Genomic DNA, 24,345 nt, shown 5'->3' with positions numbered 1-24,345 from the left:
CCTTGGGCAAGTCACACTCTCTCAGCCCCAGAGAAAAGCAAAGGCAAAGCCCCTCTGAACAAATCTTGCCAAGAAAACCACATGATAGGGTCATCTTAGGGTTGCCATAGTCAGAAATGACTTGAAGACACACAACAACTACAAACCTCTGATACAGATCATTGCAGTAATTTAGAAGGTGGTGAAATGTATCTAGCAATAACTCTAAGCATAAAAACAGGAGATTACAATAAGGAATATTCTTTATAGTGCAAGGATAGAATTATATAGGAGGGTTACTGTGGATCTATAAAATGTCTGTGGAATCTTTCAGACGCCTAGTAATTTACTCATCTGCTTTCTTCTCCCTTCAGCTCAAAATCTTGTGATGGTAATGGAAGAGAAACAACTGAATAACAAATGATTTGTTATCTTAGTGGCTTGTTTTATCAACACAAAAAAGGGATTGTGTTGATTTGTGTTTTGTGTTTCTCACATGTTTGGGTGGTTTGAAAAATGAAACCCCCTAGCATTTTAACCTTCAGATTTGTGGATGAGAAACAATGCCTGAAACAATTCTTCAGTGCACATGCGTGTGATATTTACTTTAATTCTGCAGTGCAGATGCACCCAAAGATTTCACTAGCCTGAAGCAGTTATGTTCATGTTCACCAAAAAAATGACTTCATTTATATGCTGCCTTTTTCCCAGGGTGGGACCGAAGGCGGTTTCCAGACATAACAAATTAAAAACATTTACAATGAAAATTTTAAAACAATTAAAAAAACACATTAAACACTATAAAATCATTTGAAAATCATAAAAAAAGTTTAAAAAAACAGATAAAACATGCATTTAAATAAGAACCTTCCCTGCTTAACCATTAAACGCCTGCTTATATAAAAATGTCTTTGCTTGCCAGTAAAGGGAAAGCAGGGAGAGGGCAAGCCTAGCCTCTTGCGGACAGGAGAACAACTGATTTGAACACATGGTGTTTCCCTAGAAAACTGATATTCCATAGAATTCAAAAATATAGGCCCCATTCAAAGAGGCCAAAATAAAGCTGCTTGGAGGTATGCTGTTTAAATGATGCATGTGTACTAAGAATCCAGAAGCTGTGCCAAAGCCACGATCCAGTCCTAAGGACTGGAGGGCAGCTTTGGTGCAGCGTCCAGACTTTTAGGATGCATGCATCATTTAAACAGCATACCTCCAAGCAGCTTTATTTTGGCCTGTCTGTATGGGGCCATAGTCATGTTAGCTTTGTAGCACCTTTGAGAACAACTGAAAGAAAGTAGTTGGCAACATGAGCTTTCATAGACTTATGTATCTGAGGAAATAGACTGAAGTCTATGAAAGCTTATGCCGCCAACTTTTTTCTTTCAGTTAATCTCAAAGGGGCTACAAGATCTCACTACATACTGTTAGTTCCATAGAAGCAGTCCAGATTGCTTTCTGCCAGCTTCAGTCCTTCACACCACACAATTATATCACTTTGGTTCTGCTTTAACTGCTGTGGGTCCATCCTTGGAAACCTGGGGTCTGTGGTTTGGGGAGGTATTTGAAATTCTCTGGCAGAGAATTGTAGAGCCAGTAAATCTACTGATCCCAGGGTCCAGCAATGGCAGTTGAGATGAAGTGGAGTAAAAGTGCTAAACATTGTGTTGAGTTAAATAGACTTTTGTTTTATTTTGGTACAATTCTGTGACTAGCCAGACGGTGGCACACTCTGACTTACAACAAAGGGGTACAGAGGTCTCTTGATAGTTGCAAAGAACTGTCAAATGATTCTCTGCCTTTCCCTAAGTTACTTTAACAATGTCAATGCTAGCAATAAATTTCTATTAACACAATTAACACAAAGACACTTAACACAATTAACACAAAGACACTTAACACAATCTCTCCAGTTCCACATATTTAAGAGCAGTGTTCTTGAAGTAGGAATAGTATTCTTTCTGTGAAAACAAGAGTATAATTCACCTAGGAAAAAATAGCTAAAAAGGGGGATTTTGTTGTGTTAGACAGGTGTTATATATACACAAAATTGTACCACATTTATCTTTTGGAACTCCATTCTTGTTACAAAAATGCATAAGTTGGTTTGTTGCTGTTGTATGCCTCCAAGTTGTTTCCAATTTATGGCAATCCTAAAGTGAACCTATCACATGGTGCTGGGTTTTTGTTTTTGTTTTGGTGTGTGTGTGTGCAAGATTTGTTCAAACAGGGTTTGCCATGGTCTTCCTGAGAGAACGTGATGTGCCCAAGCTCCCTCAGTCAGTTTCCATTATTGAGCATGGATTTGAACTCTAATCTCCCCGAGTCTTAGTTCAACAAACAAATCCTTACCATCCTGGATCAGAAGTTGATAATGGAACAAAAATTCAGCACCCCAAAAATCTAGTTACTTTGGTTTCCCCCCATATATATATATATATATATATATATATATGCACACTTCCAGTCCTTTATGCTGTACTCCTGCCTCGATCCACAGGGAGAGGCGGGATATAAATAAATAAATAAATATTCTTATTCTTATTATTTATAGGCTGCAGACAAGGCATATGAAAAAGAGATAGGGATTCCTCTGGTGTTTAAAAGCTTGCCAGGAAAACAACACCTGCTGAACTTCTCTCTTTTACACAACTGTTGATGATGCAGGTCTCTCCGTCTTTCTTCATTTAGCCTCCCTGTGTGGCAGCAAAAATAGGATATTGAAGGTGACAGCCAATTGTTTTGGAAATAAAACCTCTGAAGTCAAGAGGAAGATGTGGGAAGGCTTACTAAGATTTCCAGAGGTCAGGTCTATAAAAATATATTTATATCTAAGCCAGCTGCAGTTTTGGATCCTTTTTGGCACAGAATCCTGATCTACCTACTCACTTTTTAAAAAGTTGTAGCAGACTTGTTGTGCATAGGAGTAAAGTTTTAAATTGGCTTGATATGAATATCAGTATGCAAAATGATCTTGTAGCACCGTTGAGACTAATTGTGTGAAAGATATTGTAGCATTGGCTTTCATAGGAAAAAAAACAACAGAGTCTAATGCTGCAATATATACCTTTAGTCTTACTCTGTTTTTTATATGGGGAAGACTGTTTTTTCATTTATGTAGACTTGCTTATATACCATCAAAATACAATTTTCTGCATTGTATTTCTGTATTTTATGAATTTTATGTACTTTATTTTATATTTGGTTTATAACCATAAATCGATGATTGATTGATTATATTGACTCCAAAGAAGTTTACAAAGCTGATTAAATGTTAATAAAGTACAGTTACCATCATTTAATTTAATTCATCAAGCTCTTTTTGTTTGTTTGTTTTATTTCATTTTTTAGTAAGGGAAAGAGTATCATACAGACATGCCCTTACTTAAAGCTTAATTTTGTTATTAGATTAGGCCATGAAGGACTCTTCACAATAGCCACTGCTGCTATAGCTGCAGCCACGTACTTTGGCTTCTCTACTTGAACTGGGAGATTCTGGACTGGGAAGGCAAGAAGGAGGGCAGATTAATCCCTAGGGAGGGAAAGGGTGTGGGTCTCCTGAGTGGTATCAGCACTTCCTTTGGAGATTGGACAGGGGAAGCAGCAAGAACAATTGTTGGTGGTGTTGTTGTCATTTCCTACCTTTAAGTCATTTCTGACTTATGGAGACCCTAACAAGAGCCTCTTATGGGGTTGTTAAAAAGGTGCTTCCCTTTCCCTTCCTCTGTTTGTAGTCTGATGATATATTTAGCCTTCTCTGTCAGACAGCTCTGGTGCCCTACAAAACTACAAATCCCAGGATTCCATAGCATTGAACCCTGGCAGTTAAAGTGGTGTGAAACTCGATTATTGCTGCAGTGCAGATGCAGCCTCAGCTGTCTTGTGCCTGAATGTTAATTGGGTGGTAATCATCAACTACTTGCCTAGTTGTTCATGGTAAGTATTTCATCACGGCAACCAGGGAATTTTGTAAACTAGGTTCTTTCACCCTTTTAAAGTCATCAGGGTGAAAGAAATGATAGACTGCTTTGATCTTTTTGGAAAAGTGGTATATAAATAAAATTTATTATTATTATTATTATTATTATTATTATTATTATTAGATACAGAGATACACAGGTTTAGTATCCCTTATCCAAAATGCTTGAGACCAGAAGTGTTTTAGATGTTGGATAAGGGATATCTTGGAGATGGGACCCAAGTCTAAAAATAAAATTCATGTTTCACCCTGTACACATGGCCTGAAGGTAATTTTATATACAGTGCGCCCGCGTTTTACTCGGGCATGCCATATGCGGCTTTCAGCATACGCTGAAAGCCATGCCAGAATAGCCCCTCACGTGCCCCAGAAGAACTAATGGGGTGCATGCTCATGGCACTTGCGTGCCACTGTGCACCACAGGTGCAAGCCCCATTACTTCCAATGGCGCTCCAGCATACGGATCCCCACGTAAGGGAGAGCCCACTGTAATATTTTTAAATACTTTGTGCATGAAACAAAGTTTGTGTACACTGAACCAGTACACTGAACTATCAGAAAGCAAACTGTCTCAATCATCTATGAAACATGTTTTGGGTTTTGGAGTATTTTGGATTTTGGGATAAGGAAGACTCAACCTGTATAGGCAAATGGGCATGTAATGCAGTTGGGTAATAATTGCAGGAAACAAATTTAGGAGACTATAAAGATACTTTTTTGTATTTGACAGAACCATTTCAAAAAGAATTTGCAGCAAGCTAGCTGCAGAACTGGAGTTGTACAAATAATATTGCACAGGAGTCAGTATTCACATTGTTGAAATGCAGAGACTTTTTGATTAGTAAGGACAGTGACACTACATTTCACTTACACTGGGGGTATTCTTTCTGAGCCTATCTGTTTTGAGCTGGAGGGGAGAGGATGCAGAATGGTTTTGTTTTTGTTGTTCTTGTTGTTGTTTGTTTTGTTTTGCAACAATACATCATTATGAAATATCACTGTTGCAGTACAAGATACTCTAGGGTGATGTGGTCTTAAATCTGCAGTTAAAACCCATTAACTTTACAAAAGACTCATTCCTGCAGGAGATGAAAACTGACAGAACTTATTTGTTGTCTCTGAGATGAGCTATTTCTATTTAATGTTGGGAAAAGAAGCTCCTTGATTTGATGATTCTTTCTGGACATGCTATTTCCATTCCCCCTCTTTCTCATGCAATCTCAGGCCTCTCCACCCAAAGTCCAGCATGCTAACTAGTACATTGTACTTTGCCAGCTCACTGTTTTAAGACTGTTACCTTGTCCTAGTAAGTTGAGGATTAATTTTACAATGTACTGCAGCTCTTTGCTGTTTGTATCATTCATAATGACTAACAACAAATCTATGAAAGGTACAAGCACCAAAGCCATAGTTTAATATAGTTTAGTTCTGTACCAGCATCCAGGCTTAAGGGACAACACCTTTTGTAAATAAATATATATCTTCTATATAAATAAAAATGTTAATGTTCATTTGTTCAAAATCTTAAATCTCTGAAATTTGTTCACTGATTGCTTTGAAATTTTGACACAATGTTCCATTCGAATACACACGTTTTTATATACCTAATATGTTGTTATATATAGGTGTCACACCTGTGACAGGTAAAAATATGGGTTTTGAAAAACAGCGCCATCTGTTGGACGTAACAGCAACACACCCCAACAGATATGCCATTTCAATTTAAGAGACTGCAATTCCCAATTTGATTGGTGTTTGCAATCACCATCAGTAAAATTCAGGGCCAACTTTTAGAATTCTGTGGTTTAGATCTAGACATGGATTGCTTCTCACATGGATATGTTACGTATTGTAGAGTTGGCACACCCAACAATCTCTATATCTACACAGACAATGGAACAACAAAAAATATTGTATACCCACAAGCATTGTGAAATTAAATATTTTAGAAACGTGCGCTTTCTCTTTTCTTTCTTTTCCATTTAACCAGACTGAACCACAGCAACACGTGGCCGGGTACAGCTAGTATATAATAAAATAAAGAAAGGATAATGGTGATGATAGGAAGATTCTCAGAAGTTTGAGTGCTGTTGCTGCCAGCACTGATTCATGGACTTGAGCGATATAATGAGAGTGTTTGCACCCCTCTTTGTAGCTTATCTACCCTATTTCTTTCTCACTTTCTATACATCTTTCAACATTTCACATATGGAAACCAGGACAGGCATCACCAAGCAACATCAGAGTGTAGTTGGCAATATTATTAATGAGGAAGAGCAGACAAGCTAGGAATTGCTTCAGCAATTTGCTTTTGTCTGAGCCTGTGTTTTTACCTGAGAGAACACCTCTCTAGGAATCTCTAGGTCCTCTAGTGCAACTCTGTGGTCAACATCTGCCAGACATTAACCACAGAATTGTGCTGGGGGAACTGCAAATGCCTAGTGGTGTGTTCTCTCTAGGAATCTCTAGATCCTTCAGTGCCACTTTTGGTTAAAGTTGACCCTAGAGTTGTGCTGAAGGATCTAGATATTCTTAAAGAGAACATATTAATAAAATTGGTGAATAATCAAATCAGTAAAAGTCAAAGCCGCAATTGTGGAGGGGCAAGTGTATTATGTACATCATGAGGTGACTGAGAATGGTATTGTCATGTTTAGTTCTCTCTTCTCCTTCACAACAAATATAATCACTTACTCCCTACCATGAGGTCATCCTATTGTACCCGTCTTTTCCCTTGCTAAAATGGAAATCTGTCATATTGCAGGAAAGTGCCTACAGTGTAGATGCCCCATAACTGGTACTGCATCTGAAGAAGAGGTTTTATAGCCCCGAAAGCCCATGTGAAAATAAAAACCAGTTTGTCTTAAAGCTGCTGCCATATTTCTCCTCCACCACCCTTCCTGCTTTCTATCCAGATCTTTCAGAGTTCAGCCCCTAACGAATAGTGGTGAATGCTGGGAGTTGTCATCCAAAATATCTAGAGAGCACCAGGTTAAAGTGAGGAGGGGGGGAAAGGAGTGGGCTGTTTTGCGCTTGTGTTAGATTGACCAAGCAGTCAGATTCCAAATGAGAGGAAAGTGCTTCCCAGCCATGGCCAGGCATGTCTCCAAACCCTTTAAGCACTGTCTGGTTAGGAGGAAGGACAGCCCTGCCCAGGGCTTGCATGGGTTTATGGACCATACATGACAGATCCCCTGTCATGTCAACCCAGTTCTCTTGCAACCCCACTTTTTGCAGCAGCTGATAACTTGGCAAACACCAGGCTCCCTCTTCCTCTGCCCTGCCCTTCCTCTTCAGCACTCTCTTTTAGGAGATTTTATGCCTTCAGCAGGAAATGCAACTGGGTGGCTATTCCCTGTTTCAGGAGGGTAAGGGAAAGGGGCTGGGAAAAATCTCTGGGAAAAAGAGGGAGGGAAGAAGAGGAAGGAAGGGAGGGAGAGAAGAGAAAGAAAAAGGGAGGGTGTGCTTCTGCTCACAGCCCAGAGAGCTCAGGCTTAGTTTCCCTGTTGCTTCTCAGCTCTTGCCTGCCAGCAAGGATAAGGGAAAGTGCCTTGAGATGGAGGCCAGCTCAGGGTCTGCCTCTACCAGCTTTGAGGAGTGCTGTGATGCCAGCTCCCAAGGCAGGGCATAAGGCCGCCAAGGAATCAGGATCATGAAGGTAAGCTTGGAAAAAATCCTTGGGGACTTTTCCCTCTGTTTCTTTCTTTCTTTGTCTTTTGATACCCTGTGCTATCTTTAGGGACAGCTGGTTAGGATGGACAGCCCTGCCCTTGGCTGCATTGGTAGGGGAAACTTTTCTCTTTCTTTTTAGGCAGGGGAAGGAGAGGCAGGAGGTTTGGGGTTTTGGTTAGGATGTATTTTCAGATGAGGCATTGGAAGGGATGAATGGGCTTTGGGGGAGAAGGAGGAGCCAGAGTCCAAAAAGGAACTTTTCCAAAGCTTAGCACGAGAGAGACAGTGCAGTTGTGCAGACTGGAGTTGAGATGGGAAGACGGCTCTTTTGGGGCTCAAGGAACCATTGCACACCTGGTTTCTGCTACAATTTTGGGACTTTAATATAGCAGGAGTTTGGACTGGATGGCCTTGGGGTCTCTTCCAATTCTAGGATTCTATGAACAATATTTTAAAAATTGTTCAAGCTGCCCAACATGGTTCTGTAGGGCACTAGCTGCTCGTTCCCCATCTCATATGCAGAAATTGTGCAACTCTGATGCTGGATTGCAATACCCACCATTGGTTTTGCTGGTTGGAAGGATGGGAATTGCAGTCCAGCAGCCTTTGATGGTCCATGTGTTACCCATGCCTGACATAAGTGCAGCTGTACTAGATCTGACCATGAATTCATTTGGCCAGGAATCTGCCTTCAGAGCTTCCTTCAGGAAGACTAATAGAGTTTGTAACTGTTTGAAGGACAGGACAACCATACAAACTGCTGATGGTCTGTGCTGCTGGCCATGCCAGCTGAGAAATCTGAGAGCTGCTGTCTGAAAAGGTAACGTTTTTGAATATCAGGAGTGCAGTGTTTTGAAATGCAAGAGCTCAACCGAACAGTCTCCATAGCCATGTGCCTCAAAGGGGCGGGGAGAATCCAAAAATACAGGCTGCTATGATGGCCCATATCAACAAATCAATTCTAGCAGTGTTCATCTCCACTAGGAGTGTGTCTTTTGTAATGCTAATAGCTCTTAACTGACCATTCAGCATAGGGCCACCTTAGTATATTTTGTGTTACATCAAGAATAGCTCAAAAGAATCCATTATCACTGGTAAACTTCACTCCATCCCAACCTCCTGCCCAGCTACTCTTAAGTCTGCAACTAGGCCTAAATGAAATCCACTGTTGCTACCATTGTCCCTAATTATGAAAAAGTCCAAGTGCTCTGTACCTGTAGCCCCTACCTCCACTATGCTATGTGTAGGATATCTAAGCATCCTATTATATCTAAGATATCTAAGCCACAATATTTAAAACATTGTGGAAGATGAGCTTAGGTTAACTAAGTGATGAGTGGTCACCTTTTTTCAACCATTCTCATTGAGACGGTAATCTATGCAGAATATCCCAATATGGATTTGATGAATGATCAGTACACTTCTTACCTATCTCTGCGCCTTTGTTGCTCAGCTTATATCAGGCCTGGCTGGGGAACGTGTGGCCCTCCAGAAAGGGTTAGGCTGCAGCTCCTACTGTCTGCTCCTGCCAGTGTAGCAAGTGGTGAGGAATTTCAGGAGCCGAAATCCAACCAGGAGTGATGCACATTCCCTACTTCTGCTGTAACTGAATGGAAGGGAGAAGGATTCTGCAGCTGCAGACTACTGTTGTGTGTTGTGTGCTTTCTTCCAAATTGTTTCTGATTTATGGCAACCCTATCACAGGGCTTTCTTGTCATGATGTGTTGGAGGAGTTGTCTTTGCCTTCCTCTGATGCTGAGAGAGTGTGACTTGCCCAAGGTCACCCAGTGGGCTTTCCATGGCCAAGCAGAGATTCAAACCCTGGTCTCTAGAGTCTTACTCAGAGACACCACACTGGCTCTTGAGAACTAATTACCGAATCAGAGTTCAGCCTTGCAGATAAATCTGCTGAACTGAATAGCCCAGAGATTTTTCTTCATTCGTTTGTTTGCTGAGTCCCAAACCCAGGCAGGAGTCTCATGGTCACAAGCTCTCTGGAGCAGCAGCTGCTCTTTCGTTTTATCACAGGGTTATGCAAAGAGTGAGAGCCTGGGTGGTGTAGTGGTTTGAGTGTTGGATGAGGACGCTGGGAGGCCAGAGTTCAAATCTCTGCTTGGCCAGGGAAACCCACATGGTGACTTTGAGCAAGTCATACTTTCTCAGCCTCAGAGAATGGCAAAGGCAAACCCCCACTGAAGAAATCTTGCCATGAAAACCCTGTGATAGGGTCACCTTAGGCTCATCATTATTTGGAAGCTGTTTGAAGGTGCATAGCAACAGGCAAAGAGTGGTCCTGGAGCCACATGTAGTTTCCAGGATGTCTCTCCCCCCCCCCCCCCCATGCAGCCTTCAACCCCTCTGGACTACTGAGACCACACATTTTATGGTTAAAAGCAATGGGTGAACTGCATCTCAAGGAAGGCTCCAAGCAGCTTCACCTTTTAAACACATTGCCAAACTCCAGCAGTGTTTTAATATTTAAAAAAATCCAGTTTTCAAAAAGCCATTTTGGGGTGCGTTTTTGTTTGTTTCATTTTTGACAGTCCAAGTAGCTCCTGGCCCCCAGACTCATTCCTGCCTTAATGTTAACTTGGCTGCCTGCTTTGCCCTCTGGCCTGGAGAAGATGAGCAAGTAGCCCACAGAGCGTGTGGAGGAGGATGAGCAGCAGCAGCAGCAGCAGCAAAACAGCAGTGCTCAGCAATGGGAGACAAGTAGGAGGATGAAAGTAGAGGATGAGCCTCTAACCTACAGTGATGACGTTGTTGTTGTTAGATGCCCTCAGTTGACCTCGACTTAACGGTGACATCTCCAAGCCCCCCGTCCTTCATTGCCCTACTAAGGTCCTGTAGATTCAGACTCATGGCCTCTCTGATTGAGTCTGTACATCTGGCATGGGATCTTCCTCCTTTTTTACTGCCTTCTATCTTTCCTAGCATTATCATCTTTTCCAGTGACTCCTGTCTTCTCATGATGTGGCCAAAGTACAATAGCCTCAGTTTAATCATCTTGGCTTCCAAGGAGAGTTCAGGCCTGTTCTATTCAAGGACACATTTGTTTGTCTTTTTGTCTGTCCATGGTCTCCTCATCATCCTTCTCCAACACCACATCTCAAATGAGTTAATTTGCTTCTTGTCTGCTTTCCTCACTAACTCTTGTACTCCTACATGGTGATGGAGTTGCATTCATACATGGTGCACAGTTGTATATCTTTACTCTTTAGGATCTTGTCTAGTTCTTTCATAGCTGCCCTTCCCATTCGTAGCCCTCTTCTGATTTCTTGGCTGCAGTCTCCATTCTGATCAGTGTTTGATCCTAGGTATGGGAACTCTTTAACTATTTTGATTTCCTCATCGCCTAGGTTTAATTTATGTAGTACCTCATTGCTCATTATTTTTGTTTTCTTTATGTTCAACAACAAGCCTCCCTTTGCATTTTCTTCCTTGAAAATCCTTAATAATTGTTCCAAATATTAGCATGACCAAATTATTGTTCTGGACTACAACTGCAACCATCCCCTAATATGCTGGTGAGTGGCCATGCTGGCTGGATGGGATGATTCAAGTTGCAGTCTAAAAAGTAACTTTGCCAGCCTCTGGGTGACTCTACCTGCAGCAGGCCTTCCCCCTTTCCATATGTACTTACCTGTTTGATTTCTGATACTTCAATGGCCTGAAAGGAAAGCACAACAGAATCCAACTCTTCTTCAGTTTACCAAAAAATCTTGGCCTGCTTGCTTTCAGTGGATTCACACTTTCCAAAAGCAACCAGAGAATAGGTTGTTTACCTAACCTGCATCCTCTTTCACATTGTGTGTGTGTGTGCACCTTCAAGGCACTTGTCAGTTTATAAGGATTCCATGAATTTCACAGGTTTTCTTAAGAAAGGGATATCCAGAAGTGGTTTTGCCAGTTCTTTCCTCTAAAATATAGACTGCAGCACTTAGTACATATTGTTGGTTTCCCATCCATGGACTAACCAGACTTGATCCTACTTAGCTTTCTGGAACCCTTAGGCTGTCAACAATGGTCATCAATAAAGGGAATATGAGTTTTTTGCTTGTATTGCTGCTCTGATGTTTCTATCAGGGGTAGTGAAAACACTGCTTGTGCCATGGAGAGTTCATCCTCCCTTTTTGTGGGGTGGGATAATGATGGCTAGTAGAAAATTAGGGACTGACAGCTTTTCCAATAAAACAGTGTGACTGGTAGTTCAGTGGGAAATCTGCACCAAGTTGGATAGCTTCTATGAACCTCAGACTAAAGCCTGGAGTTGATCCACTCACTCATTGCTGTCAGAGCCACCAATTGACACTGATGACCATGGGAACAAACTGGGTGGGATAGAGGGAAAGAGGCTTTTTGGAGTTTTTCAAAAATCAAAGTAAGACCTAGAGTGCATCCACACTGCAGAGCTATTTCACTTTAATAATAATAATAATATACTTTATTTGTATATTGCTCTTCCGGAACAATCAAAGCAGTTCACAGGGTCTTTAAAAAACGTACATCATAAAAACACATATCATACATATCTATACAGTTAAACATCAATAAAAACCGAAACAGCATATAAAAACAAACGCATACATGGAATCTATCGATCATAGTTAGCCATTTCTATCAGAGGAAACATTCTCTATAAAGAGTCTGGAGGATATGCTAACCGGAAGAGGTAGGTCTTTAAAGCCTTTTTAAAGGCATCCAATGTGGAATTCATCCGAAGCTCTTCTGGGAGTTTATTCCAGTATATTGGAGCAGCCGATGTATATGCTCTCTGGTGAGTTGCTGCCAATCTCACCTTAGGATGTACTAGTAAATTTTTTCCTGATGTTCTGAGAGTGCAGGGCGGATTATATGGGGAGAGGCGTTCCCTCAAGTAACTCGGGCCCAAGCCGTTTAGGGCTTTAAGTGATAACCAACACTTTATATTGAACCCGGAAACTAATAGGTAGCCAGTGAAGAGATCTTAATACCGGTGTTAAATGGTCTGACCTGGGAATTCCAGCGACCAATCTGGCTGCAGTGTTTTGAACTAGCTGAAGCTTCTGAACCTGGTACAAAGGTAGCCCCATGTAGAGCGCATTACAGAAATCCAAGCGAGAGGTTACCAGTGCATGTACTACAGTTTCAAGGTCCTTTAGATCCAGACAGGGACGCAGTTGGCGTATCAGCCGAAGCTGGTACCAAGCACTCCTGGCCATCGCATCCACTTGAGATGATAACTACAGCGATGAATCCAGGAGTACTCCCAAGCTGCGAACTTTGTCCTTTAGGGGAAGTGTGACCCCATCCAGGACTGGATGGCAAATTTCCCTGTCTGGACTTGGGGTACCTATCACGAGTACCTCTGTTTTCTCTGGATTCAGCTTGAGTTTGTTTTCCCTCATCCAGCCTATTACTGACTCCAAGCAGGCATCCAGAGGAGAGGTGCCATCCTTAGTCACTGTGTCAGTCAGAGACATGGAGAGATAGATCTGAGTGTCATCAGCGTAGGGATAACACCGAGCTCCATGTCTCCGGATGATCTGTCCCAGCGGCTTCATGTAAATGTTAAATTGCTTGGGGGACAGAATGGCTCCTTGAGGGATGCCAGATGTCAACTCTCTTTTGCGAGAGCACTTTAAGCATCATGCCTATGGAATGCTGGGATTTGAGGGTTTGGTTAGGTAGTTCTTTAACATTCTCTGTTAGAGAACTCAAGTGTTGTAGATGAATGGTGTGGACTAGAGCTCTCTAGCATAGAGAGCTCTAGTCCCCTGCACTCATCTACAACACTAGAATTCTCTAACAGAGAATGTTTATGTTTCCCTCCCCCAAACTACAAATACCAAGATTCCATAGGATGAAGCCATGGCAAGTGAAAGTGGTATCAAACTTCTGTAACTGCCATATGAATACACATTTGGTCTTTCAATTCATGCTCAAAGATGCAACAGTTGGCAGGGGTATGTGTGGACAGTGGTTTATGGCCATAGTTATGAAACTTTGCCATCCAGATGTTTTAGTTTTGACCTCCCAGACACCGTAGCAATAGTATGGCCAATAGTAAAAAAATCTAAAGAGTTGCAGTTCAAAACAACTAGAGAACCACATTTTCACCAAAGCTAGGTACTGTGTATGACACACACACACACCCCTGGATATCTGCTGGACTAACACCCATGGTTTCATTTATTCATATCCCAAAAATATGTCTTTCTAGGCATTTTCTAGGTTCCCCAGCATGATTCTATGGTATACTTCCAGTGGAAATTGACAATAGAGTCTCACAGAAGGATCTAGGAATGCCTAGGGAGGTGCTCTCTCTAGGAATCTCTGGGTCCTCCAGCATGATTCTATGGTCAACATCTTCCAGATGTCATTCATTTCAATAGTGCTCACTATTATCCATGGTTTTGTGTTTCCATGATCAATCTGGGAATGTAGCCCCACAGATAGGAGGGGTGTACTGTACTTTACCAGCATGGTCATAGCAGCATCTGTTACTGGCAGATGAGGGCATTTGTGCAATACTGGCAAGGAAGGTGTTGCTTTTCCTTTAGCCCTTCTGCACCTTCCGACATAAATGGAAATATTTTTTGTTTTGTTTTTTTAAATGAAGGGAAAACTTGAAAGGTATCTAACAATGTGGGGTGTTTTCAGCTCGTCATGTAGCAAGAAATCTTTGAAACCTGTAGTTGGATGTTTCCTCCAACCTGATGCCCTCTAGATGAATTTGACTGCAGTGCCTATAATCTCTTACCACAGACTATAGTGGGGCTTATGATACTTGTTTTTCCAAACATCTGAAGGATTCCAAGCTGGGAAAGGGTGGGCTTCACATTATAACTTGAAGCATGTCTCAATCCATATGAATCAGAATGGTGGGCACTTCCAAAACATTTGAGCCCTCTTATTTACACAACCTTTAGGATCAGTTATAGCAAAAACTGCACATTTTCACAGGGATGTCAGAGAAGAGATGAACAATGTATTTCCCATGAAGCTTCTTGTATTTCCAGATGCACTTGTATACGAGCCAGACTGATTGTGGGGGGCGATGTAAACCTTTGAATTCAGCCTTGTAGCTAGGTATTGAGAACCAGCGTAGTACAGTGGTTTGAGTGTTGACTATGACTCTGGAAACTAGGGTTCGATTCCCAGCTCGGTCATGAAACCCATTGGATGGCCTTGGGCATGTCACATGCTCTCAGCCTCACGGAAAGGCAATGGCAAACCTCCTCTGATCAAATCTTGCCCAAGAAAACCCCATGACAGGTTCACCTTAGGGTTGCCATAAGACAGAAACAACTTGAAGGCACCCAACAACAACAAAGCATTAGCCAAGTCAGGAATTCTGTGCAGTGACTAAACAGAGAAAAGGGATGAAGCATTCCCTCCCTGCTCTGTACCCGTCATTGAGATACACCTTTTTTTCTCTTCTCCCAGTCCCTGGCAAGCTTGTGTGTGTGTGTGTGTGTGTGTGTGTGTGTGTGTGTTGCAGGCGAATAGCTTTAATGGGCTTGTTTACAAGGCTGCTCTAATTGTTTTCAGCACTACCAATAAGAAGCACATGATCCCTCAGTTCCATGCACAAAAAAAGCAAAAGTGTCACGGCAATGAAATTGCAGCACCCTAGGTTAGTTGCCAGATGAACATGACTATGATGGGCAGGCACATGGGCCAGGGCATTGACAATAAACTGGTCAGGGGGACGAGCTCCCATTGATAGCAATGTGCTCTTGCCCCATTCATGGCAGCATGTGGGAGCATAAGGGCAGTCTGTATGACTTCTCATGGTGCTCAGCATTGGGTAAACCAACTAGTCACAGGACAACAGACTGCTCCAGGCCCCAGGAAGAATGTCTGTCTTGTATATCTAATCTACTGATCAAATTAATGTGTGCATTTCTTGAATAATAGTCTTCTGTCTCTTTTGAAAGGACAGTTTTCAAAATTGTGCTGCTGCAGGTCCTAAGCTGTGCTGCCAGTCTTGGCTTGCTTACTTGGAAGGGAACATGAAGTTTCCCTAGGAAGCTCTATTATTTCCTCCTTGTCCTGGCTGATTTACTGAAAGGCCTATGCTGGTCAAGTTTCACTTTTGTTTAAAGTTGAAAATGATGGAGGTTGTGTGTGTGTGTTTTAATGCTATGGTTGTTTATCAGCTCCATCTGATTTAGGAGGCAACATGTTGCTGGTGTTCTTGTTACAGAGTTGAGAGAGTGAACAATGCAAATAATTTTAGTTTTGATTATTACAGATTAAGATCTTTATGTGAAGAGAGGAGTTGTGTCTACCTTTGCCATGGATCAGTTTTATATCAATGGTCAATAACATATCCACAGGGCAGGATAACACTGATAAAGTTAATTGTCATTTAAAAGTATTGTATCTAAGCATAACTAGTTGAAGTAAGCTGCTTGGTGCAGCTTAAAAATCCTTTAGTCTCCTACTCACATCCCTTAGTACTCTTTCTTTCTTGTCCTTCTATATTTTCTTTCTCACCTGTTGTCTGCCGAGTCACCCACCTATCCTGCTGTTCTTTATCAACCCAGTGCTCTTTTTTCTTACACTCTGTTCCTTCTCTTTCTCCCTACCCTTTTCTTGCTCATTGGTCTTCCTTTTCCTTTTCCCAAGTGCTTTGGGTGTTGCACCAGAGTTTGATTCCCTGATTAGCCAAGAAAACCCCATGATAGGTTTGCCTTAGAATCACCATAGGTAAGAAATGACTTGAAAGCATACCACAACAACAAAGTGCTTGTTCAGCCTTTCCTTTCGCTCACTCTCCTACCCACCCAACTCTTTACCAGGTAAGAAGATTCACTCTCTTTCATTCTGTCTCTCTCAACTCTTCGAAGATTTGGGGAGCCCAGCAAAGAGAAAGCCTACATATTGTTGTCCCTGTCATGCTGCTGGTCCATGTGAAGCTGTCTAGAAGCCTCTAGAGAAATGACTGTGTCCTGCCTGACTGCCGTTTCTCTTATGGTTCTTAGGGATGTCTGTCACCTAGTGACTGAAGATGGAACTGCAAGCCAGAAGGCTAAATTAAGTAATCAATTTAGAAAACCAAATAACCCAAAGGCGCACACCTGTAGGAGCCATTTAGTGTGCATGCCAAGTTAAGCGTCTAGGTTTCGTCATCTTGGAGTTATGTCAAAGACACATGCATGGACACACACACCTTTATTAGTGCAGATTAGTTACATTTATGTCCTGTCTTTTCACCAGTTAGTGGAAGGTTATACTAGGTTCCCCTGCACACTCTTTATCCTCAGAACAACACTTACCCTTTGAGATAGGCCTCACTGACAGAGAATGACTGGTCCAACATCATTCAGTGAGTTTCATGGCTTGTTGGGGATTTCAATCTGGATTTCTGCACTGAGGTGAGGTGAGACTGAGACCCCCGTGAGATGAGCTCCACTATCCTTGAACAAATTTTATTACTAATTTCTGGAATGAAGAGGTGAACAGAGAGAACTTGTGAGATATAGACCTTCTGTATTGCTCTGGTCTCCTGCTACATTTGGTTCTTCTCTGCAGGAACTGGGCAAGTAATCTCCACCAGTGCAACAACAACATTGTCCTCAAGTGTCCACCTTTAATTTTTCTAAAGGAAATGAAGAGCTGGCCATCATTCTTGACCATGCTTGGGTGGGAGACAGGGCAAAACCTGTTTTCTAGCCCTGACACTTGGGGTTCGCTGCATGGGGAAAGGTGAAAGATGGCAAGTGGTCCATTTGGCATGTCACTGACTACATGGACACACCAAATCTGCACTCCATTCTAATGAAGTTATGAAAGCCTTTGGGACCTAGTAATATTGTCCAAATCTGTGCAAGTGCCTGGTTTTGAAACTGCTTTATCTTGTTAAATTGTTAAATAAGTGTTCAGTCTTAAGTTATTCTCTACTGTTTTAGTTTTTGTATTCTTTAAAATTGATTTTAATCTCATGCTGCCATAAGATCTTATGATGCAGGGTGTGACAGAAATCTTTTACATAATGAATGAATTAATGAATGGCATTTTGTCAGTTCCCTCTCTCTCTGTGAAGAGAGAAAGAGAAAGGGAGGGGCAGATGGTCTCATACACACTTATCAAAAGGCCAGCTGCTGGACTGTGTCATTTGATCACACCGAAGTTCAATATGCAAACATTTCAGCCATAGCCGAATCCAGTGGTAAGTCAGAATATCATGGAGAAAAAAGAGTCAACAAGGGTAAGTGAGTGTACATGAGTGTACAAGAAAAGAGATTCCACTTAAACATTAGGAAAGACTTCTTTATTGTAAGGACTGTTTGATTGTGGAACGGACTGACTTGGAGGGTGGTAGACTCTCCATCTTTGGAGGTCTTTAAAAGCAGAGTTTGAATGATAATGTTTCACAAATTCCAGAGTTGTGTATTCCTGTATGGTAGGGAGTTGGACTAGGTGGCCCTTATGGTCCCCCCCCAGCTCTAAAATTCCATGATTCTATTGCCCCCCCCCCCTTGTGTCCCTGTTGGCATTTCTTCCCATAGAACCTGCCTTCCCCAACTAACACTGTATCGGCTGGAAGTAAGCTGACTTTGCTAAGCCCTGGCAGATTTCCTTTGCCATCAGTCTGACTCAGAAAGGGATAGGAAGGGAATGAGAGCCAGCTTGAAAATGGAGCCCAAGACTCCTACATCAGTGATTTCAGCTACTGGAAAAGCTATGCAGCAGCAGAAGAATCCCTCTGATTCTTTATTTTCCCAAGCGGTGCCCCCATAGATTTCAACCTAGCATTGTGTAGTCATAAGGCTGCCTTCCCCAACCTGATGATTTCCAGGTATAATGGACAGCAACCCCACCATTCCCTGCCAAAAGAGCACATGGCCATCCTGGTTGGGGACATACAAGTTGTAGTAGCACATCTAGAAGGCTTCATGCTGGGGATGAATGGCTGGTTCTTTAAAATAACAAGGAAAAAAATCCTACTGCCACCTTATTATTAATATAAGGTATTGTGTTGTCTCTTGTTGGCCTTCCACACTTCAAGAAGAGAAGCAATGTGGCAAGCTGTGGTCCTGGATACATACATTCCCACTCTGGAAACCATGAAAAGCAGTATTTCAGACCACAGTATCATACCCTCCAATATTTCATAGAAGAAAACAAGGACACATGTGCCAGAACAACAGAGTGTGGTCAAGGTGGTAAAAAGTATTATTCTTATAAAGTTCTGAGTTATTTTTGTCAGATTTATTCCCGGGAATTTGATTTTATTCATCAACTGAAAGTTTGTCATCATTTTAAATTATTATTATTACTATTATTATTATCATTATTATCATTATTATTATTAATGAGGATGAACAGACAAACTAGAAGATGCTGCAACAGTTTGCTTTTGCCTGAGCTTACAGGGAAGGGCAAGATTTTGCTCATCCCCCCCCCCCCCCCCCCCCCAGTTAACTGAGTACAAACTATTTTTGTACTTTGACTTCTGTTTGCAGCAATTGAAGTAAGCTGGGCAGGAAAATAGAGCAGCAAAGAGAAACTGGGACATTTTAAACCAGCTGAAAAAGTGGGACTGTCCCTGCCAAATCAGGGCAGCTGGACAGTATGCCATATGGCAGTAAGGTTCAAAGAGCTGTTCTAGGACCCACAGAACATTGTTTCCAATGGGGGACCAACCTACCGACAATGTATTTTAGGAATTTTTATTGTATTTTTCAAAATCTTTTTTTAGATGCATTACCTTTTAAATGACCTTTATATCTGTACAGAATGGTCTCTTCCAACTCTTTTGAGTCTCTGAAACAGGCACTCTTTTTTAAAAAAAATCATTCAATCGCTTTTAAATGTATAACAATAGTACTTTTTATTGAGCCAAACATATGGGTTGCCAAAGAGAATGAGGTACTTGTTAGGGACAAATGCATTTTTTAAAAGTAAGAAAGCTTCTGTCCTGTTTTTCCCCTCCAAGGGCAGTGCTCCAAGCAGCTGACAATGTGCAATATACATCAACAAGCATAAAGAATATCAATAACCCTGCCTCAGTGAAAACAATCAAATAAATACCCAAACTAAGAGTAAATATAAAGAGCTCAGAGAACCAAACTGACAAATAACAGCTTGAATAGTACTTGAATTAATACCAAATTGAAAAAGAATAGGCAAAACTAAAATTAAAAGATATCATTAGGGTGCGTCAAGATCAAAAGTGGAAATTATACAGCCCTCCAAAAACTGTTGAACTACAGCTCCCAGCAGCCCTAGGCAGCACAGCCATGAGTGAGGAATGCTGGGAGTTACCACACAATTCCCACATGTCTTTCAAATGGATGGGACTTAGTTCTAACCACTGCTCTGCCTTTTTCAACTTAATTTTTTTCTTGGCAAGAAAACTGATGGAAGAAAAATTTGGTGATGTTACAAATTGGAAATGGTGTCATTTAGACCCCTCATTGAAATTGTATGGCTAAGGCAGGGAGCTCGTGAGATGAAGATTTCATTTGAAAGCTCACCAAGGAGAGTTTTGTTCTATAACCTGGTAGTGTTATCCGTACATGCCAGTGACTCTTTACTTGCTTTGGTGTCGGTACATGTTTTTGTGATAAGATTTGTTCAAAGGGTTGTCACTGCTTTCCTCTGAAGATTCCCAATTGACCCCTCCTGAGGCTACCAGTCACAATTTATTGCCCAGCTATTCCATTTTCCTTTCTCAGTGGAGAGTGTGTGTGTGTGTGTGTGTGTGTGTGTGTGTGTGTGTGTGTGTGTGTGTGCAGGGGGGGGGAAGGACAGAAGAATGGGTTAGAAATGAAAAGTTGTAATGGACCCATACAGACTGCCAAACTAAAGCTGCTTCAGGTCACTTTGGAGGTATGCTGTTTAAATGATGCATCTGTCCTAAGAGTCCGGAAGCTACGCCTAAGCTGCACCCTAGTCCTTAGGACTGGATCGTGGCTTTGGTGCCGCTTCCAGACTCTTAGGACGCATTCATCTTTTAAACAGCATACCTCCAAAGTGACCTGAAGCAGATTTATTTTGCCCTGTCTGTATAGGACCAACATTATCCAAACCTCCTATAAAATTCCATGTAAAAGGAAGAGCAACTGCCTCATCTGGAAGCACCCAGAACATCAAAACCAAAAATGTGCAACTGACCCACCCTGCAAATCACACCCCTGGCATTGGATCAGGCTTGAAGCATCAGCTGCCATTTCTGTACCACAACAGGTGGCACACCACTGGTGGATAAACTACTTTGACTCATTCCCAGTTATTGCTTGGAACAGCTGCTTTGGCCTCTGATGTGCTGGCATTTCCCCCCTCTCCAGCTGCCTTTGACACCTTTCTAAATGGGTGAGGTCCTCACCTGCTCCCTTCAACATCACCTTATGAGGAGCTTTGGTTTGAGCCCCCCTCCCGCACACGCTTTTTGTGGGTCACATCATTTTTGAAAACAAGAATGGGTAGTTTCCTGAATGTCGCAGCAGCCATAGTCTTAATGCAAGGGATGGCACACAAAGCCTCCATTGGTTTGCTGGGGGAACTCAAACTGTATTTTTTCCCTGTCTTTTCCTTCCCCTACCCAGAAAGTTGGAGTCTGTTTAGATGGAAGGTACTTCCAAGACGAAATGTCCTTCTCTCAAAGAAAAAGACACGGTCAGTGCATGAATGACATCATATGACAGCGTCGCTGCATGCTTACAGCTAGCAGCAGCTGAGAACCATGCATCCCAGTGTGATGCTTACACAATGATTTGTCTACACTGCTGGTTGGCAACTAGTTTTGGAGGAGAGGGTGACCATTCCATTGAACCAGAAGGTCTGATTTCTACTGTTCCCTCTTTGTCCAAATGGCTCTCTTGTGTCTAAAGTGACAACTTAGGAATTGGTTGAGAGTTTTCATGTGGGGTGGGTTTGTGTCCTCCAGATAGGACTTCTATAATGTTTCTAAATACCTTTTGTTTTGTGAAGAGATTATACTAAGCAATATTTAAATACAAATTGTGTTGAATTCCCTCCAAATGTCCCATCACGACAGGGACAGCCAGATTGTGTGTCATTTTGTGTCATTCTAATTTTTCAGCTGCTTTCAAAATGTCCCAGTTTCTCTCTCTTCCTCCCACCTTTCCCCTTTCCTCCAGGCTTCCTTCAGTTGCTCTCAATTAACTAAGCAGGAGGGAGAGAAGAGAAGCAGATGGAGCCTTGTCCATCGCTGTTGTCTAAGGCAAAAGCAAACTGCTTCAGCCTCTCCTAATTTGTGTGTTCTTCCTCATAACTTTTGTGATCTTGATTACACACTGGTGTTGCTTTGCCATGTGTGCCTCAGTTTCCACCCAATAGTGAAATACTGGGTGGGTATGCTCTTGTTGTTTTTTGTAACTCTTCCAAATAGCTCCTTACTTTTCTTTCCTTTAATACTTCTCTCCTTTCCCTCTAAGCTGGAAGGTAGGACAGTCATCCTAGCTAGATTATGGATACGCTTATGCGCAAACCTCTTCCATATAAAAATCCTGTATTTATTTAGTCACTATTATGGGTTCTTGAGCCAGCATGGCATAATGGTTTGAGCTTTGGACTATGACTCTGGAGACCAGGGTTCAAACCCCCACTCAGCCATGGAAACCTACTGGGTGACCTTGGGCAAGTCACACACTATCAGCCCCAGAAAACCCTGTGGCAGGTTTTTGCCTTTGGGTTGCCATAAGTCAAAAACACCTTGAATGCATACAGCAACAAAAATGGGTGCTCACTGGAAGGATGTTCAGAGCCCCCTAGGGTGCCTCTCTAAGCCAATCCCCTCTCATCACACTTTTGAAACCTTCTTGTGGGAAGAGGCTGTGCTTAGGATTCACCCAGTAGCTTCACCTCTGTCACCTGTATGTGAATTATGCAACAAGCCAATTTCAAGCATGTGTGCTTAGGAGGCACACTTTATTATTCTGTCCCTGCTTGTTGAAAAAATGCACAAGGAGGTCTGCGTGACACCATAACAGTTTCTCCTTACTAGCTGAAGATCTGCTTGACACTTTTGTGGCATCTTACAATTTCTTCAAGCATCTCCGCACATATTTGTGAGGCTAGAAACTTGCTTTTAAAAACCACCATAAACCTAACCTTGTCAAAATGCTGAATCAGGGAGCCAATAGTAAATTCTGTCCTTATAGGTGGAAATCATGGAATAAATACAGCACTGGCTAAGTTTTTGGTGAAGGCTGTTCTAGTGGTGGCTTGATCTGCTTGGGGGGGAAACATGGAATATATTCTTTGACAGGCTTTACATAGGATCTCCAGCACAATGCATGTACAGTGGACCCTCCAAATTCGCTGGGGTTAGGTGCACAGGACCCCTATGAAAGTAGAAAAACCACAAATAAAACACACTATTTTTTAACCTCAGAGAACTCTCTAGGAATTTCTAGGGCTTCTAAGGCTCCTTTGTGGTTAACATCGGCTGGAAGCTGACCATAGAATTGTGCTGCAGCCTGTAGGACATACAAATGCCTAGAGAAGTGTTCTCTCTAAAAAGCTCTAGGTCTTCCATCATGATTTTTGGCAGACGTTGACCGTGGAATTGTGTTGGAGGAGCTAGAGATTCCTAGAGAGAACATACTAATCAAATCAGTGAATACTCAGATCTGCAAAAGTCGAAGTCGCAAATGTCGAGGGCCAACTATACTTCTATAGGCTGGAATCTGGGAAAGATAATCATCAGTCTGCTTTATTTTATTTGTGTGTGGTTGAAAGAAGAAGAAAAAGAGAGAGAGGGGAAACTTGGATAGACAGGGAAAGAGGAAAGGTTAGTGTTGGAACAAATTACTGGAAAACTTTGTAGTGCCAATATGCTGCCATTGGTTATGTAATGGAGAATGCCCTGGGCCAGTATAGACAAGATATGCTTTGTAACCACATAATCTACCAGTGGTTTTTAGCTTCCAGACATCCCAGCCAATTTGGCCAACAACCAAGAATTATGGGAGCTGAAGTCCAAATTATCTGGAGGACCAAAGATTAGGAAACACTGAAATATCCCATACTAACTGCATCTGTTAGACCCAGCTCAGCAGAGAGGCCTGGCTTCCTCCAAGCAACTCTGGGCTGACTCACTTCAATACCCACCCACAAACTGTTCTTTTTCTTTAGAAACAGACCTCCAGAGAACCTTGGAAACATAGAAATGGCCAACTCTCTCACTGGGAGGTGTGGCACCTCTTTTTTCCTTTCCTTTTAAAAAAAGAAAAATACAGTCAGCTCTATGTATCCACAGATTATTTATCCACACATTCAATCATCCATGGCAAACCATCATTTTGCCATTTTATATAAGGGACACCATTGCACTACACCACTGTATTTAATGGTACTTGAACATTCACAGATTTTGGTATCCACGGGAAGTCTTGGAACCAAATCCCAGCAGATACCAAGGGCCCACTGTAATGTTTGGTTTTCTCAGTGGAGCATTATATTAGGCTCCAAGGCCGACCCAGTCATTAGGCACAGAGTGGCAGCTGCATCAGGTAGCAGATTTGGGGAGTCATGAAAGGACAACAAATGCTTATTTATTGAATTTATTCTTCCTCTCTTTTTCTAACTTAGGTATTTGCTTTCAAGCCACCTGTTGATTTATGGTGACCTCATTACTTTCATAGGGTTTTCTTAGGCAAGGAACCAACTAACTGATCTTACAAGGAGCTTTCTGAGGCTAGGGTAGAGACCACTAGCCACATTTGTGAAGTCTAAGGTCCATCTTGCTGTGCCATCTA

At 42.0% G+C, this 24,345-nt stretch overlaps 1 protein-coding gene across 2 annotated transcripts in view; it reads left to right on the top strand.

The window, feature by feature from the left end:
- Nucleotides 1-24,345, top strand: part of LOC149322749 (tensin-2-like) — a 158,958-nt gene that overhangs the window by 27,826 nt on the left and 106,787 nt on the right. Inside the window, exon 1 of one of the 2 annotated variants that reach the window (XM_089482489.1) lies at nt 7,219-7,613. The exons of the other annotated variant lie outside the window; for it this stretch is intronic. Within the exon in view, the coding sequence (XP_089338615.1) occupies nt 7,608-7,613 (6 nt within the window). The 5' untranslated portion in view covers nt 7,219-7,607. Of the gene's footprint in view, nt 1-7,218; nt 7,614-24,345 lie in introns of those variants that run through there. 2 annotated transcript variants of the gene reach the window in all.

This window comes from Sceloporus occidentalis, unplaced genomic scaffold (assembly GCF_023333645.1).
Source record: "Sceloporus occidentalis isolate IW3139 unplaced genomic scaffold, rSceOcc1.0.p SCAF_1, whole genome shotgun sequence".
NCBI classification, from domain to species: domain Eukaryota; kingdom Metazoa; phylum Chordata; class Lepidosauria; order Squamata; family Phrynosomatidae; genus Sceloporus; species Sceloporus occidentalis.
This window is presented reverse-complemented; position numbering and strand designations above follow the sequence as displayed.